Below are 19,177 nucleotides of genomic sequence, written 5' to 3'. Positions count from 1 at the left end.
AATATTCTAAGCATGTACTTCAATAATTCTCTCATCAGCGCAGCCTTGTTACCCCCACCATCAGCAGATACTGATAATTAATCAACTGAAATGAATCTTTACAGAATAAACAAATCTGTTATACATGAATGATGATTATGTCTCTTTCAGTTGTGAAGGCTTTTCATAACTTATTCATGCCAGCGTTATGAAGACTTTTCCCTCAGGGAACAAATCTTTTTGGTGAGGCCTCCTTTTAGACTATTACTGGTGATCAGTGGCATTTCAGCCATATTCAGTGGATGTAGGTAATTGTAAGGAGCATGTGGGTGTTATTCCATCTCTGGGAGGGAGAGGGTAGGCCCCTTAATCTGTTTCCTAAGCACTTGCAGTCTTGCTGGCAGAGCTGGGATGGCTTGCTGTGACTGCACTCGTGGAAGTGGACATGATAGCTTTGTATCTAGATCTGGATAAATATCTATACAGGCTGCTTTACAGCTTATGCATACACACATTAACTTCTGTGGACAAGGAATATGGAAAGAAAATACAGTATGCCAGACAAAAAGAGGCCTTGGGTTGGTTCTGATGGAAATAACAACAGTCTCATGAATAAGGTGTACAGATACATTCCAACCAGTTCCTAATACCATCTTCATGCTCCTATTAAAGATAATTCTTGGGGTGCCTGGGTGGCTCAGTCTGTTAAGCATCTGACTCTTGATTTCAGCCCAGGCCATGATCTCATGACCCATGAGATGGAGCCCCATGTTAGGCTCTGTGCTGACATCACAGAGCCTGCTTGGGATTCTCTCTCTTCCTCTCTCTCTCTGACCTTGCCCTGCTCTCTCTCTCTCTCTCTCTCTCTCTCTCTCTCTCTCTCATCCCCTCCAAAATAAATAAATAAACTTAAAAAAATTTATTCTATACAGGTCTCTTGCATGTTTGCACATCTAATTAGTAGAAGCTCTATAGTCTTTGCTCCAAATTATGCAAGGACATTTGTATAAGAAACAGCCTTGGAAACTCCTGGACACAGAACAGCATGCTTACTGTCCCTTATAAAAGATTTAGGTTTCCTAACTCAGGGTTCCTCCCCTATAATGCAAATAACTGCATGTACAAGTATCACCTGGCCCTCTTTGTGCTGCCTTGTGGGAACTAAGGCTTAGGGAAACCAAAACTGATACCCTGGCTATCGCTATTACTGTGAACAATAAACTGTTCTTTATCTTTGACCCCAGAGTCTCATGTCTTTTGCTGGCATCCATGGAAACTTGTTAGCTTGCAAGTAGACTAAAATCTCAGAGCCCTTTACAGTTTTTGACACTGGATTCAGTATGTCTGATATTTAATATGAGTTATTTTCAGTTTTAGTGTACCTTAAAAGTTTGTCTGTGTTTTAATTCTTCTAAAGTAAATGTGGGATAGAGAGAATTGATTTGTAGTCAGTACAAAGGGAAGATATTTCTGAAAGTCATGTGGAAAGCTAAACGGTTAAAGCATGTTCTAAATCATCGCAGTATAGAAAAGTTATAAAATGCTTTTCTGTATTTTAATGACAAAACCCCTCAAAGAATGAAAAATTAAAATGTTTTTCTAAAGAGTAAGACATAAAATTTCAAAATAGGAAGAAAACTTAAAAATGAGTTGATTCAACTGACTCCCTCTATTAAAAAAAAATAAGGCATATGAGGACACACATTGACCTCCTTTGCATTCTCCATAATGGCTTTTGTAAATAAATATTCTAAGCATGTGCTTCAATAATTCTCTCATCAGCACAGCCTTGTTACCCCCACCATCAGCAGTGGGGGTTAGACAATTAGAACAAATATGTAGAAAGGTATTTATCATATTTTACCAATGATAGAGAAAAATGACAAATGACTTAAAACTCCCAACCATTAGAGAATGGTTGAAGTGTTGACAAATTCTTGTGATGTAATATCAGGTAACATTTATAATTATGTTTTTCGAGTGTTTTAATTAGTGACACGATATAATTTTTATGACATATTGTTAAGTGAGACAGTAGGATATACAAATTGTGTAATCCCAATAATATGACACATCATTATAACACACACTCATGCATACAAAGAAAAGAACTGGAAGAAAATTACTTTAAAATATTCAAGTAGTTATAACTGGATTGGGGAAATATGGATGGTTTTATTTTTCTTCTTTGTTGTTTTCTGTGTTGTTAAAACTTCCTATATCGAATCAGAATTTTAAAATAAATGATCCTTTATGCAACAAACTCAGTCTATGTTTAGTCCACCACCAGGCTTATTTTAGCCTTTTTCCTTCCCATTTATAACTCTCTTTGCCAGTGTGCAAGTGTGGGGTGTGGTGCAGTTTTGAGGGCTGGGTGGGGTAATAGAATTGTATTTCATTTCTCAGCCTCCTGCTTCATCCAGTTCATCTTATCCTATCTTCACATGAAGTCACATATCCTGAAAGTCCCTCAACTTTTTACCTCTGGGATTCCAACCCCATGCCCTGGCATTGCCAACCTTTTCTTAGCTTGCTGCCTGATGGTGCGCTTGAGTACAGACTGGGGACACGTTAGGCAGAATGTCTCCTTGACCCACTCCCATCTCCTCCATCAGTGTTCCCTTTGCTGTACCAACTCTTCCACCCTCTCCCTCTCTCTACCTGCCCCTTCCCCATGCATGCCTGCACGCACACACATACACACACACATACACACACACACACACACACACATACACACACACACAACTAGCTCTAGATCAGCACTATTCAATAGCAACATTATGCAAAACCCTCAGTAATTTAAAATTTTCTATTAGCTACATTAAAAGAAACACATAAAATATATTTTAAGAATACATTTTATTTAACCCAACATGTCTAAACTATTGCTATTTCGACACATCATAAATTTAAAAGTTATTTAGGGAGACATTTTATATCTGCTTTTCTATACTAAAATCTTTGCAGTGCAACAGGCATTTTATATTTTCAGCACATCTCAGTTCACACTAGCCCCATGTCAAGTGCTCAGTAGCCACATGCAACTTGTGTTACAGCATTGGGCAGCAAAACTCTGGAGGGATCTTTCCCCCAACAACTTCTGTTCCGTGTCCCATTAGCCTGGGCCTTCCCAACGTGTAAATGGCTCTTTGGCTGGCTCTACTGGGACAGCTGTCTACATTAACCAGGGGCTTTGGAGGAAATACCTGTCATAGTTTGTGACAGGAGATCATGTACCTTTGGTGGTTCTGCCTTATGAAGTAGGCAGTCACCTATCCAATCTATGAATCTTGCCAGAGTGTGTGACTAGATCAATAGAGATCTGTTCCCTTATTAAAGAACAGAGGCCATCACTGTCCTTGATACATCCCATCCCATCCCACTCTCACTAAAGTATGGCTTCCTATTCCACCTATGTCTGAGGTGGCAGACTGGCTTTCTGTTTAAATGAATCGGGAGAAGAAAGGTATCGAGCATCTTCAAAATTAAGCACATTCATTTCATCGGTAAAAATACTGAGTCCTGGAGGGGGAGAAGTGATTTGCACACAGTGATAAAGCCACTTAGTGGCAGACTTGGATTGGAACTAAAATCCAGGTCCCCTCTCGGTCCATCACATGAAGTCTCAAGTTATTTACTTTTGGTGATGTTGATCAAGTTATTGAATCAGGTCATTTACCAGGAGAAAGGTCCACGATCTACCCTAGAATTAGAGCCCATTAGTCTGATCTCTGTCTAGCTCCAATCTTTTTGTCCCAAGTAACTTTTCACACCAAAGCCTAGAAAACGGACAAGCAAACAAACACAAGCGATTAACTCACTGTCACAAAGTGCTAAAAAGGCCAGAAACGGGATGCACACATAGAGGGTAACAGGAGTTCCTTCTTTAGAAAGGAGGTCAGAGAAGGCACCCCTGAGGACCTGAGGATGAAGAAGAGGATAAGGGAGTGGGACTGTGGTGTTCCCAGCAGGCCAAACGGTCGGTGCAGAGGCCCTGGGCCGGGAAAGCTCTGCCCGTAGAGGAACTGGAGGCAGTCAGGAAGTAAGGTGTGAGACAGCCTGAGAGGCAGGAGGAGCCACATTACGTGGAGTCTCATGGTGAAAAGCTAGACATTTCAGTAAAAGTTTGAATTCTCCTGCCCCTTTTGGTATCTGGTGAGTTTCTTCTTAATTTTAACTGTTGATATTTAAAGATCTTGGCTGCATTACGACCTTAAGAGAATGAGCTCCACCACCTACAAGAGTCCTTGGAGGGTGAATGCGCTGGCCTCTCTTTCCAGCAGCAGATCCCTAATGGACTCCAGCAGTGACAGCAGGAGGTAAGCTAAAGCACTGTAGAGGCTGTGGCCCTGAGGCTGAAATTGTGATTGTATCCAACTGACAAACAAGTTCGGACATGGACCATCTGGTCCAATATCCTTAAATTGGGAACCTAGGGCTAACGTTAATAGGTTGTTCATAAATACTCAAGTGCTCTCCTGTTCTCTGCCTCATTGCTGTTTCAATTTTCAGCTTCCAAAGTAGATTTTCCAATACTTCAAAATGGAATGAAAGATTCTGGGACAGTGAGCCTAGGAAGAAACAGTCTTCATCCGCGTAACAGAATACTGGAAGCAGTAATGCTAGAATAGAATCAGAGAACATCAGAACAGCAAGGAGTCAAGGAGGACAGCTGCTCTGACCCTTTCATTCTAGTGTGACTATTATTTATAACATTTTTTTACATGCCAGATGATTTATACATTCAGTTCAATAGCATAGCAACCTTGCAAAATGGGTATTTTTAAAAATTTCATTTACAGATCAGGAGACTGAGGCTCAGAGAGGTTTACTACTGACCAAAGGTTGCACAGCCAAAAGTGGCAGAGCTGGGACTCAAATAAAGGTCTGATTTTTAACTCACCATGCTATCTGAAGCTAGTTAAACAAATAGACAGATGAGAATATAATAATAAGAGCTAGTGGTAGAATATACATGGCCCAACTTGTTCTCATTTTTTCTACATCTTGATTAGCTATAAAGAAGAGTGCAAAAGAGATAAATAATACCTGAATAGAGTTCATTGCTGTTGTTGTTGGTGGTGGTGTCTGCAGTTTATAAAAATATAGGTCTCCTTAAACCAGTTTTGGTAAGATTGTTTCACTGAGTATTTTCTTCTTCTTTTTTTAATCTTTTATGTTTATTTATTTTTGAGAGAGAGAGAGAGAGAGAGAGAGAGAGTAAGCAGCGGAGGGGGAGAGAGGGAGGGAGCCACAGAATCTGAAGCAGTCTCCAGGCTCTGAGCTGTCAGCATAGAGCCTAACACAGGGCTGAAACCCCTGAACTGTGAGATCATGATCTGACCTGAAGTCAGATGTCCAACTGACTGAGCCACCCAGGTGCCCCCCAAGTATCTATTTTCTTAAAGAATTATAGAGCCCTTGATGAAGAGTTTTAAGAATTATTGCCAAAGAAATGGCTACACTAAAAGAAATGTTCCATACTACAAATGGCCAGGGCTGGAGAGCTCCCTGTGCATATTACTGGCTTCTGCTCCTTTCTGCTGATCTGACACTGGCCGGCTGAAACACTTGACTGTTCTGATACACCCCTCCTGAGTGCACTGAGGGCCCAAAGTAGCCTAAGCGTGATTTGCCACTGCTTTGAGTAGCCTGCTGGGCTCAGGGGATCTCAGCCAGATTCATAAGCACAGACTTGGACCTGGTGAAAGATTTGGGGTATTCTGGTTCCAGGCCATAGAAACAGAGCTCAGTCTCTTCAAAGACTTGGCATAAGTCCTGTGAGTAATTACTGGGATCTTATGGAACTATGGTTAAACATATTAAATATTCTACTCTAAGAACTATGACTTCTCTAAGATTTGCTACACCAGTGATACCATCTTCAGAACCAGGTGTGTTAGGCAGAATAATGGCTTCCCAAAGATGTTCATGTCCTGATCCCCAGAACCTCTGAAATATGTTACATTACATTATATGGCAAAAGAGAATTGAGGTCCGAGGTGGAATTAAAGTTGCTAATCAGTGTGAGCTGAATTGTATACTCCTCAAAATTTATATATAGAAATCCTAACTCCCAGTACCTAAGAAATGTACCTGTATTTGGATATAGGGTATTTAATTAAAATGAGATCCTTAGGATGGGCCTTAATCCAATATGGCTGGCATCTTTATAAGAAGGAAAGATTAGGACACAGGTATGTACACAGGGAAGACCATGTGAAGACACAGGCAGAAGACAGTTGTCCATAAACCAAAGGGAGAGATTTACTAACCCTGCTGAAGAAACTAAGTTTGCTGACACATTGTTCACAGACAGACTTTTAACCCCCAGAATTATGAGAAAATAAGTTTCTATTGTGTAAGTTACCCAGTCTGTGGCACTTTGTTATGGTAAGCCCTAGCAAACTAACACACTGATCAATTGACCTTAATATTGGAAGGTTATCCTGGATTATGTGGGTAAGCCTGATGCAATCACAAGGGTTCTTAAAGACAGAAGAGCAAGGCAGAAGAAGCGATCAGATTGATGTGGTATGAGAAGAACTGGACCCACTGTTGCTGGCATTGAAGATGGAGAAGGAGGACCATGAGCCAAGGAGTGTAGGTAACCTCTAGAAGCTGAACGAGCAAGGAATAAATGGATTCTCTCCTACAGCCTCCAGACAGAGAGTAACACAGCCCTGCCAATATCTTGATTTGACCCATTTGGAACTTCTAAAGTGTAAGATAATAAATTTATGTTGTTTGCAACACTAAATCTGTGGTAACTTGTTCCAATGGCAGTAGGAAGTCGATACACAAGGGTTCTGAGCATGGTCTGTACAACACAGCAGGTTACAAGGCATGACCCTTACTTCAGCATGGTTTGGATATCTGTTGCACTCATACCATTAGATGATCTTCAAAATATTCCTACTATTTCTTATTTACCTACTTATTTTGTCAGTGTTGTATAAGATATTAGTGAATGGTGCTGGAATAAGGTACTGGGACAAGCAAATGGTCTGGTCTAACACCTTCACATAGGAAATTTCGAACATGCTTTGAAATTGTGGATGAAGCCAGGTCACCATGGTGTCCTTAATTTAAACTTCTACTCATTGGCCCTTGTCGGGTGATCTTCCTCAATCCTTAGAGGTATTGGTGCTCTAGGTGTAGGACTTCATGTTTTCAAAGCATACATTAAACGGATTTTTACTGAGTGCCTTGTACATACCAGATAGTGTTGCAGACACTGGGCATGCGGCAATGAGCCAACAGAGGTACAATCTCTGCTTTCATTCCAGTGGGGGGAGGGAGACAACAAATACCTAAATAAGTGTATGCCAGGTGATGATGAGGGATTGAATGAAAACCTAAGCAGGAGGTGAATGGAGTGGGAGCAAGAGATTTCTCTGATATGACATTCGACAAAGACCTGAATGGTAGATCTGTGAATTCTCTGAGGGTCAAGACTGTGTCTTCTTCACCTTTGTTTCTGTGCACAGGTCAAGTCCTTATAATGTAGGACAGAGAAATGATTTAACACTCGAATATAAGACCACGCTGGCAGGGGCTGTAATGATCAACGCTCACCCCATGGAAGTATAATGTATATAGTCCCATGAATACTGGTCAGCATCAGCTATCTATTCCATTTCACTCAAGAGTCCTTTATGCTCTTGAGATAGACAGCAATCACATAACTCAGAACTTTTTGGGGTACTATGTGCCATCTGTTGTCCCAATATCTTATTTAGATACTCTCACCAGTCACCACTGTACCCTGGGGACTTGAAACTAGAAATTTAAATTCATCCCCAAATTTGTAGCTGCTGTAGAAGACTTTAGAGGTTTCCTATGCCTCCTGCCAAGTGTATAACTTCAGTGCTTGGGAATCTAATCATTTATGCCTGAATTGCAGTATTTGGCCCTTGACCATTAGGATGAATTCTGTGTAAATTTAGTAATTGTGATTCCTTTTCCCCAGCAGAAGGCTGGTTGCTGTTATGGCCCCTATTTCCATTTTTGGGTAACTTTTGATACTCACATCTTGCATTTGGTGAAACTGAAGGTCTACCCATGAGGGCAAGTGTTCACATGCTTGTGTATACCTGTTCTGCTCCCAGAAAGTAGCTGTTCAAGGCCTTGCTTTCAGAGCATATCTCAAAGTTTTGGGGATTTGTTTTCAATCACACTTTTCTCAAGATGTCTTGTTTCCTTATCCTGACTACTTCCTCCCTCCCCTTCTTTCCTTTTTAACTAAAAAAAATGTTGACATAGCTTTCTCTGTTGGATTTACTAAGAAGCTAGGTCATATTCATTTCTGACCTACCTTTAGCCCACTCTCGGGGAAGGCTCATCATGCTTGATCTGACACGTGGCAGGATTCCAAAAACAAAGGACCGCCACAGAAGGTCCTGGAGCCTGTGCAAAGTCAGAACTTGGGAGCTCTTCATTTAGTTATGTCATGGTGCTCCTTTTGCTCTGTCACACATGTCCTTTACCAGCCTGGCATTACCTTTGCAAAACGCAATCCATACAAAGGATCATACTGCAGTTTGTAGTACATGGTCAAATTTCCGGTAGATGATGTGTTTTGCTGGAGTACCCTTTCCAGCATGCTGTAATCTGGTGGTGGTAGTGGCCACAAGAGTGGCCTCTTGTTTGCTTGTTTGTTTTTCAGGGAGCTGAGGAAAAGACCATGGTCAAAGGGCACCTACAAAGTGTGGCTGCCCTGGGAAAGGTGAAAGCTCAGAGCAGGACACACTGTTCACTCTTCTGAATTCCTGGGGCTTGAGCTCATGCTCAGGCCGTGTGCCTTCATAGCCCATGAGTGTCCCTCATGATTTAGACTGGCTGATTTCCCGGCTGGCCAGGTTGGCATCTGGTGCTTCAAGACTGATGGCTTTGGGACCTGTATTGGTTTCTTTGTTGCAACAAAGTACCGCACACAGGGCAGCTTCAAACAACAGAAATTTATTGTCTCATAGTTCTGGAGGCCACAAGTCCTCGGGCGAGGTGATTATCAATCAGGTAGAGCTATGCTCCCTGTGAGACTCTAGGTAAAATCCTGTCTTTCTTCTTCATGGTTCCTGGTGCTGGCTGTTGATTGTTGGCATTCCTTGGCTTATAGCCCCGTAACACTAATTTTTGTTTTTGTTTGTTTGTTTGTTTTGTTTTTTATCATCTGGCCTTCTCCCAGTGTGTCTCTGTGGCTTCTTTTTTTAACGTTTATTTTTGAGACAGAGAGAGACAGAGCATGAAGGGGGGAGGGTCAGAGAGAGGGAGACACAGAATCTGAAACAGGCTCCAGGCTCTGAGTGGTCAGCACAGAGCCCAACGCAGGGCTCGAACTCACGGACCGCGAGATCATGACCTGAGCTGAAGTCGGCTGCTTAACCGACTGAGCCACCCAGGCGCCCCTCTGTGGCTTCTTATAAGAACACCAGTCATAGTGGATTAAGGGCCCACCCTACTCTGGTATGACCTCATCTTAACTGATTACATCTTCAATTTCCAAATGAGGCACATTCTGAGGTAAAAGGGATTTGGACTTTGGGGGGGACACAACTGAACTTCCAACCCATAATTTTTGGTCAAAATTTAGTGTCAGCTACTTTTAAATTGTAGGAAAGAGGATAGTCTGGGGGCAGAAAGAAGGGGTGAGTATGAGACATGTCGTTTACCAGAGTGCTCCTCAGCCTGTCAGGACATGATGAATGGTAGGAGGCAAAGTGGCAGGTGCCCAGGCGACTTTATCTTCCTGGATAATGTTTCACATCATGCTAATGTTTAAAGGTTATGTGGAAATCAAGGAGCATCTTTCCCATTTCAGGGCTTGTGACGGTTAAACTTCTTAAAAATTTCATATTTTGGATAATTCCAGAATGAAGGAAGAAGCTTAATAACTGAGTCTGACTCAGTTGAAGTACACTTTGTTCCATATGTGGATATACCTGCATCCACAGTGTGGTAGGCTTGGTAGGTGGACTAACGACTCCCCACCCCCAAAAAGATGTCCACATCCTAAACTCTAGAGCCTATGAATGTTACCTTATATGGTGGAGACTTTGCAGATATGATTAAAGATCTAAAGATGGACAGATTATTCTGGATATCTGGGTTTGCTCTAAATGTCACGGTTAGTGTCCTTATAAGGGGGAAGCAGAGGAGATCTCAGACAGAAGACACCATGTGAGGGAAGCAGAGTCAGAGACAGAAGATACTATATATGTTAGCTTTGAAGATCAGGAAAGGGGTCATGAGCCCCTGGAAAAGGTAAAAAACAGATTCTCCCCTAAATCTTCTGGAGAGAGCACAGCCCTACTGACACATTGATTTTAGCCCCTTACAGCTCATTTTGAAATTCTGGCCTCCAGAATTGTAAGAGAATACATTTATGTAATTGTAAGAGAATACAAGTATGTGGTGGCTTTGTTAGAGCAGCCATAGGAAACTTATACACAGAGTATGATTCCTTCTATTTAAATTTAAAAATGCAACTCTCTCTGAAAACTTACCATGATGAGCACTGAGTAATGTATAGATTTGTTGAATCACTATATTGTACACCTGAAACTAATATAATGCTATATGTTAACATACTGGAATTAAAATAAAAAACTTAATAAAATTAAAAAAATAGATCTCTCTCTTTCTCTCTGCATAAACACATAGAGATATCAAGACTTGAAGAAAATACGGTAAAATGTCACCAGTGGCTAACTCTGGGGGTAGGATTGTAAGTGATTTTTTTTGGTCATTACTATGATTTCTTAAATTCTTCGAGACTTCTTGAGAAAATCGAACAGATTCTTGATTCTTTTTCTTTAAAAGTTAAGGAACGATTACTCAGTCTTAAAAAGTCTTAAAACTCTGGCCCATGCTGCCAGATGGATGAAAACTTGCAGACATTATGCTCATTGAAATAAGCTGGTCACAAAAAGACAAATACTGTGTGATTCCCCTTTTATGAGGAACCTAGAGTAGTCAAATTTATAGAGACAGAATGGTGGTTGCGGGGGGCTGTGAGGGAGAGGGCCTGGGAGTGGTTGTTTAATATAAAGCAAAGAGTTTTAGTTTTGCAAGATGGAAAGAGTTCTGGAAATTGATTGCACAACAATGTGAGTGTGCTTAACATGACTGAACCATACACTTGATATTGGTTAAGACGGATTTCAACCACACGTAAATTTTTTAAAGTTCATCTACATTATAAGAGGAGAGCTTCAGTGATGCCCTTAAAAACAAACGTGCACGGAACGATGTGCTTTCTGTTACATGAGGTTGCGTTTTCTCTGTAACTTTTAAATTCTTTTACAGCAGCTGGAGCCACCTCTCCACATGAGCTTTAGGTTCATCCCCTGCCATTCTTTTCTCTGTCAAATCTCTTGTTTTTGCTTTTGTCTTTATTCTTTCACTCTTTGCGTGGTTTTTCTCCTCCACCTATGAACATGCTCAAGTTTTGGGGGGCTTTGTTAGATCTCTTAAGAGTATGTTAATCAATTGCTCCTTTTTAAAATGCTTCTTTCTCTGGCTTTTACAACATAATTTGTATATTGTACATCCTCTTACAGACACACACTTGTATAAAACTGATCTTCTATTACTGATCTGTGGTGTCTTTCCAACATCCATACCAGGGATGTATGTGCAAGGCAGGGTGACTCCCTTTCTTTCTCTTACCCCCACATATAATTATTCAGCAGTGGTGACTAATTTTATCTCCTCTGTATTCTTTTAGCCCTATCCCATCTCTGGTTTCAGGCCCTCAGCCTGTCTTGTCAGAATGTCCCAATAGTTCAGTCTTGCCTCATCTTCCACACTGCAAGCAGAGTGATCCATCTATATTGTAAACCTTACCATGCTTCTTCCTGTCTAAAAGCCTTTTGGTCAAGGTGCCTACCCTTCAGCATGGCACCCAACACCTTCATGACATGGTCCCTAGCTGTCCATCCAGACTCTTCATCCACCAGTTCCACAGCTCATGTCACCTTTCATGATCAACGACTTTCATAACTTGCTGTGGTTCCCCAGCAATTTCTGGGCCTCCTGCCTCTCCTTATTTTCTCTGGCTGGGAAATCTTTGCCTTCCACTTCATTGGCCCAAGACACAGCCAAGACACTTTCCTACATTCAGCTTAGGCACCATCTCCCCTAAGGGACTTCCAGAGTCCTCAATGTCCCTACAGTGTCCTGGGAACAGGTTGTTGCCTTAACAGGTTATTTACATAGAAGTTAACTATCTATGTGTCTGCCTCCTCACTAGCCCTTAAACTCTTTAAGGGCTGAGTCCATCTCAAGTCATTTAGGTGTTTCCAGCACCTAGCACACTGTAGGCCCTCAATCAGTGTTGATTAATTAACATAATTATGTAATAAACACTTTTGTTGAAAGGTTATATCCGTAATTAACAAAATATTTAAAGCACTTTTCCCTGACCACCATTGCCTTAATTATAAATTTTGATGGCAGAGATAAATGAACGGAATTTTGATGAAGAAAGCTAAGATCTCTGGAGGTTATACATTTAATTTTTCCATTATAATTTTGACCTATTTTAGCAGGGCCTATCTGGTCGGGGGCGGGGGGATCTTTTGACCCTTATGATCCTAATAGGCAGCGCTGAAATCAAATAGCCTCACAAATATATGTTCTGCATTATACATACCCATTTGGTACTTAAGAGTTTACAGATTTGGCCTAAAAGTAGATTTGCTAGTGATACTACTTTCCTATCTTCCCACTGACTGGCCAGTGCTTTTGGATGCATTATAGCATAATACAGAGTGGAGTCCCTTCAAAAGGGAACCTACGAGGAAATCTGGCTGAACAGTGACCCAAGGGGACTTCCCACCCGGGTGAGTGCCCCTCCTTGCGGGTCTCAAGGGCCTGGAATGGCGGAATCCGGCAGCTTCCCTCGCAAGGCCAACTACCCCTAGGAGGGCGGATCGCACCCCACCACTGCCCCACGGCCCTCGCCGCTGGACAGCGCAGCCGGCGTCACGTGCGCGCGGCCGGTCCACCGCCCCCGGACCCGAGCCCGCCCCGGCCTCAGGGCAGAGGCCGTAGGATCACGCGCGCCCGGGCGGCTTGGGCCGGGCGCAGCCAATGGGCTGGCGGCGCCCGTCTGACCCGCGCCGGCGGGAGGGCGTGGGGAGGCAGGCCGGGCGCGCACGCTGCCGGGCTGTATCGCCATCCCTGCTGCCGCCGGGACGGGAAGTGAGCCGCCGGGGCCCACAGTGAGATCCAGCCACCGAGAGGGTCCTGCAGGCGCCCGGACCCGCACCCGGGGCGAAGCATGGCGGCCGCCAAGGTAAGCGTAGGCCCGTTGCCCCGGGGAGCGTGCCGGCCGGCCGGGGCCCGAGGGCTCGGGCGTTCACGTGCCGCCTTGGTGCAACGGGGAAAGCAAATAGAGAGGGGCCCGGGGCAGCTGTTCCACCTTGCAGCAGCGGAGGAGGGAGGTGACCGCTTCTCCCGGGCAGCACATGTGGCCCATGCGGGGACGGAGGCCCGACCTTGCAGTAGAAACTTTGTCGGCTGAACCCTCCCACTTGGCCCGGGAGGGAAGTCGGTGCCCGGCTGGCGCTCGGCGGGCTGAGCCAAGGTCGGCTTAGAGAAGCCAGGTGCGCCCGGGGCGAAGGAGGGCCCGGGGTCATCAGGCCCCCTCGGCCACCTCAGAGCACACCTGCTTGTGACCCCGGTTGTTATTGACTCGGGCTTTTTCCCGGCGGCACCGCCCGGGCTGAAGCCAGATCCTATTAGGTTTCAAAGTCTCCGCCCTCCCGAGGGTGGGGAAGTCACCTTGACTTCCGTTTTAGAGACTGTTCGGAATAGTTGGCCTGCACGCGTGTGGGTAAAAATGGAGAAGGTCCCCGCCCCGCCCCCCCTTCTCATCTTCCAGCCCCCTCTCCCCATCTGACAACACTTACGTACCGGCCTCTGAGCATTTGAGAGGCTTCTTTTTAGAAATGACAAAACAGATTGTCCTGGGAGCCTGTAACTCTTGTGAAGTTTTACTTAAAAGGAATTCTGCGTAATGTGAATCATTCACTAACCCGGAGGAAAGGCAGCTCCGACAGCTTGACCTTTCCTCTTTTCACCATTTTTTGAAACCTGGACACCATTTCAGTCTCTTTGGACTCCATTTCAACTTTTCTGGCAGAATACCATACTTAGTCCCAATCACTTGAATCATTGGAATTTATTGCTTTTAATTTTAAGTTCACGAAGGCAGCCCTTTAATCAAGCCTATACAACTTCTTAGTTCATTTTAAGTGCAATGAACTTAAATATACCCAACATTTCAAACATTTGTCCTTAATCAAAACTCTGTGATAACCCTCAAGAGGAAAACATGGCCAACACATCATACTCCTATTTATTCAAGCAAACTAATCACATTTGCAATGGAAATTGTAAGCAGACAAATATATTTAAATGCTGTTCTATGACTTAAGTTTCTCCAGACTCCCCAAATCTGCAGGCTTCTTCATGTTTCTAGACTATGTGGCCTAAGTGGCCTTTTTCTTTTCTGTAATGACTCTTGAGTTCCATCCTCAGGAGTGTGTTCTTGGGTGTGTGCATGAGTGTATTTGTGTGTGTGTGTGTGTGTGAACATATTGGTATATATAACTATTTTAGGTAGATTCTTTGAGGATCACTGGTATTTATTTTGGTAACTACATTAACCCTTTCAAACTCAATGGCTCTTGACCTTTTCTTTGCATTAAATTTGTATCCAGTCAAGATTTCAAGGCCTGATATGAATTCGTTCCTTCCAAGTGACTTCTTCCAGGAGACAGGTGAAAATAGATTCCCATGCTCTTATTATTTTTTATATCTGCATGTGAACTAAATAATTATACTTAATTTGGAGATAAAATAATTGAGGAGCCTAAACTGATGAATGTACATGTAATTTGAGTATAAGAAAAGGATCATGAACTAGTATGAAGTAAAATAAGTGACATGGAAGCAGATTTAACTTTTTGGTTGTATTTTTATTAAGCTATCACATCATATCAATAAGTGCAGTTGAATTGTAACCAAGTAGTGAGGGGGAAGATGAAACATTTCATTTTTACTCTTTGGGAACTTGTGTGTTTGTTTATTTATTCATTTAGCCTTGCCTCTTTTCAGGATTTCTGATGGCTCATATTATATATACATATATTTACAATCCAAAAAGATATCAAAATCAAGTCAGAGTAGATAAGAAAAGACAGGATAAAGGGAAAGGAAGATGCAGCCATGACTAAAATTAGTGGGAAATAAGGAGGTACTTGCTAGAGGAGACTGCATTTTCTAGCAGCCAGAGTAAAGAGGAAATGATCAGCAAGGTCAGTCAGTTACTTGGGAGAGAAGTCTCCTTGTACTGAGGGCAGTTTCTCCCCATGTCCTTTTATGTGCTGTGAGCAAACTGCATTCAGAACTAGCTCATGACCACAAATATATGTCTGTGGGTTCCATAAGGCCATTTTTAATAATGTCCCTCCTTGTAGCTCCAGGGCAGTGCAGTAAATGTAGTCTTAAAAGTTCCCAAAACGAGCTGTGCTGGTCTACTTTAGTCTAAGAATGCCTCTTACTTAGTGGCCTTTGGGCACTATCCTTGTGAGGTGATTCTGTCAGTTGCGGGTCAGTGCTGGGTGGACTGAGTTAAAGGCTGCGCTGTTAGCCTTTTCCTGGCGTGCAGTTAGTCCATGTTGCTGCATTGAACACAGAGCCATGGGTTTAACAGTCTCATTTACAAGCAGGATTGACATCCCCTCTTAAAATTTGAAGAGCCTGCCTAGGAGAGAGCCCACTCCAATGGAATGTCCCAGAGGTTGGGCCAAGAATCTGAAACTCAACAATTGTAGGTGAATTTCAGCACTCACTGTGGAGAATTGTTTGAATATTTAATTAAGCAGGTCTGATATTTTCTGGATGAACTTAACCACACCTAGCAGTTTCTTGATCTCTTGATCATTTATTCTGAGTTTCCTTGTTCTTTTTTCCTCCCCCGCAAGTGTAACTAATTATTCATGTCCCTCTTCCTTTAAATAGTTCACATAGGAAGGCCAAGAGGCCAAGAATCTAGTCTTTGGTCTGCTTTTATTTTGATTTCTGCATGAAGACTTCTGCATAATGATGCAAAAGATATTTGTTTTTTCATGAGGTAACATTGATCTAAAACTCTTATTATTTTGAGACAGACTCAAAAAACTTCCATTCTCTTGCTGCCTACTTTCTTAAGGTTCCCTTCCTATATGGTAAATGGTAAGTGGTCTGCCTGTACTATTTGTGTCGTTTTCAGTATTTCTTTTAAAACCTTCTAAGCACTGCCCTGCATGTATTAAAATGTAAATGAGTTTTTTAAATGATATTTCATGCAACTTCACAAAAAAATGCATTTTTAAAAAGTAGTAATAAGGGGAAACCTCCCCTTCCCCTTTGCCCCCATTTGGTTATAGCGAACATTCACTCTTGGTCATTGGTTGAATTTGTATATTAATAATGATGAAATGAAACTAGATGAAACTTAAAAGTTAGAGAATGCTTACTTGAGTTCAGGCCTGAGAAATGTTCAGATATAAAACTGGACATGGACCGATAATTTGGCCTAGAACTAAAGGAAATTTGGAACAAATTGAAGCATTAATAATAATGAAAATTTGGTCTGTAGGACTAGAACACTTAGGATTGATACTGCATTCTTGGAGGAGTTGTTGCTATGATCACTGATCACTGACTGCTTCAGAGTTGTGTATTATGTTCTTTCTAATGTTCCAAATGGGACTAAACTGAGGATGTGAAAATGAATTGGTCTCCTTTTGGGCCTTCTAGAAAACCACAACTATACTATAGGCTGAATCCTGTCATGGAAGTGCTCTAAGTAGTGGTTAGTGCCACAAAAGGGGCTATGGAAGCACTGGGGAAGGAGATGGATTCTGTGGGGGTGGAAGGAGGAAACATCTCAAAAGTGGTGGTATTTCAGCAAGAATGGCTGGGCAAAGAGCGAAGACCCGTTCCAGCAATAAGAAACCACAAGTGTAAGGCCGAAGTGACAACACTTGCTACTTGTAGGGGATAGGATGGCAGGTAATGAAATCCATAAAAGAGCAGGGAACCCTCCCTGAGTACTTACTAGATAAGAGATTTGGTCTAATGCTTCTTGTTAGTAACTTACCTATATCCTGTAGAAGTCCTATGAGTTACATGCTATCATCCATGATTTACAGATGATGACTCTGGACACCAAGAGTTGATGTAAGTGGCTGAAGAACAGATAATTAGGAAGTGAAGGAGCTGGAGTTCAGGTCCAGTCAGTCTGGCTCCAGAGTCTGCTCTTATCCTGTGTTCCCTAGGGTCTGCCTGCGTGGTAGTTTGGGTAGAGAGTAGAGCGCATGAGAGAGGGGAGATGGCTTAGGAGGGAAATTAGGTGCTTCAGAGTAAGCCAGATTTTTATGTAAGAACCACTTACACAGTGTCTGCTATGTGCCAGGAACTTTCCCAAGTGCTTTACAAATAATAACTCAATTACTTTTCATAATAGCAAGAAGGGTGCTATTTTTGTCCTTATTTTAATAGGTGAGAAAACTGAGGCCCAGAAAGGTTAAGTAATTTCCTTAAAGTTATATAGTAAGTAAGTGATACAGCCTGGATTTGAACCTTGCCAGTATTTTTTCAGTGTCTTTGCTCTTCACCTGTCTCCACCTCTCCCAGGCCTTAAAAAGAGTTCTGTTTGCAAAGGTGCATGTGAAAATTCACATGTTATCAGTTATGGACGTATGTATTTCCTGGTCTTCCTAGTCCAGTAGTTTGTAGCACACTGTGACACTCAGTGTATGTTTCATTGCAGTGTTGATTTGCTATAGCTTTCTTTAAAAAAAAATTTTTTTTAACGTTTATTTATTTTTGAGAGAGAGAAAGAGAGAGAGAGGGAGGCAGAGCTTGAGTAGGGGAGGGGTAGAGAGAGAGGAAGACACAGAATCCAAAGCAGGCTCCAGTGTCTGAGCGGTCAGCACAGAGCCCGATGCAGGGCTTGAACTCACCAGCTATGAGATCATGACCTGAGCCAAAGTCCGATGTTTAAATGACTGAGCCACCCAGGCGCCCCTGGCTTTCTTTAAAAAAAAAAAAAAAAAAAAAAAATATTTTTGAGAGAGAGAGCGAGTGAGCATGGGGGAGGGGCAGAGAGAGAGGGAGCCACAGAATCCGAAGCAGGCTCCAGGCTCTGAGCTGTCAGCACAGAGCCCCACGTGGGGCTTGAACCCACGAACCAGGCCGTGTCCTAAGCCGAAATTGGACGCTTCACTGACTAAGCCACCCAGACACCCTGATTTGCTATGGCTTTCAAACCACATTGCTGAGGCCAAGAATTGTCATATACCTTTTTTTAAAAATAGCTTTATTGAGAATTCATGTACCATACAATTCACTCATTTAAAGTGTACAATTCAGTAGTTTTCATATATTCACAGAGTTGGGCAACTATCCATGCTGTCATATGCCTTTGTAAAAATCTTAATCCACTGTTTACTACTAAGGACTTGGACTGTATTTTTAAGCTCCATGCTTTTCTCATTTCTCATCCTATAACAATGCCCTATTCAAACGTTTGTTAATGAGGATGAAATGAGATTTGGGCTTATCACAGATATTCTTTAAATGGGAAGTTTCTTTCCCTTATGGTAAAACCACTAGGTATTTAGTGATATCACAACATCATAATAAAGCAGAGCAGTTTTTGTGCTAGACAGGAAGGAAAAAAAGTTTGAATTGTTTTTATGCTACCACGATGGTGGTAAGTTTCTGTGGTTCTGCTGAGGTTTGGATTTAGAGTTTCTTAAATTGATGGAGCTGGTGAGGAATGGGTTTAAATAACACAGTGGTCCTCTCTCCTCCCTACCAGTCCTGTCCCCTCTTGCTAGGTAAAGAAACGGAGTCCCAGAAAAATGTGTAATTGGACTAAGTCCCCTGATAAACCCTTTTGCTTTTTGCACACAGGCCACATGCCTTCACCAATGTTGGTCAGCAAATAGAGAACTGGGGTGGGTGGGAAGGGTTCAAAGCCAAGCTATGGTGTAAGAAAGTCAGGGAGCAATTCTTTTTGGATATTGAATTCTTCATAAGATTGGTGGAGGGGCTCTGACTCCTTCTACTTCTTTGACCTGTTGTCCTGTGTCCAGCCTCTGCTTTTGTTGAGTTCTCAGATGGAATCATTCCT

At 42.4% G+C, this 19,177-nt stretch overlaps 1 protein-coding gene across 4 annotated transcripts in view; it reads left to right on the top strand.

Annotated features, from left to right (window-relative positions):
• Nucleotides 1–13,055: 13,055 nt before the first annotated feature.
• SLC25A13 (solute carrier family 25 member 13) overlaps nt 13,056–19,177 on the top strand; it is a 184,798-nt gene continuing 178,676 nt past the window's right edge. For 2 of the 4 annotated variants that reach the window (XM_019443388.2, XM_019443390.2), the window contains exon 1: nt 13,056–13,282. In XM_019443388.2, coding sequence (XP_019298933.2) covers nt 13,268–13,282 — 15 coding nt within the window. In that variant the 5' untranslated portion in view covers nt 13,056–13,267. The remainder of the gene's footprint in view (nt 13,283–19,177) is intronic. The other 2 variants (XM_053898411.1, XM_019443392.2) reach the window with 1 other exon arrangement.

This window comes from Panthera pardus, unplaced genomic scaffold, assembly GCF_024362965.1.
Source record: "Panthera pardus isolate Hobbes unplaced genomic scaffold, ASM2436296v1 HiC_scaffold_8, whole genome shotgun sequence".
NCBI lineage: Eukaryota > Metazoa > Chordata > Mammalia > Carnivora > Felidae > Panthera > Panthera pardus.
The sequence above is the reverse complement of the archived record's forward strand: the minus strand, read 5'-3'. Positions and strand labels throughout refer to the sequence as shown.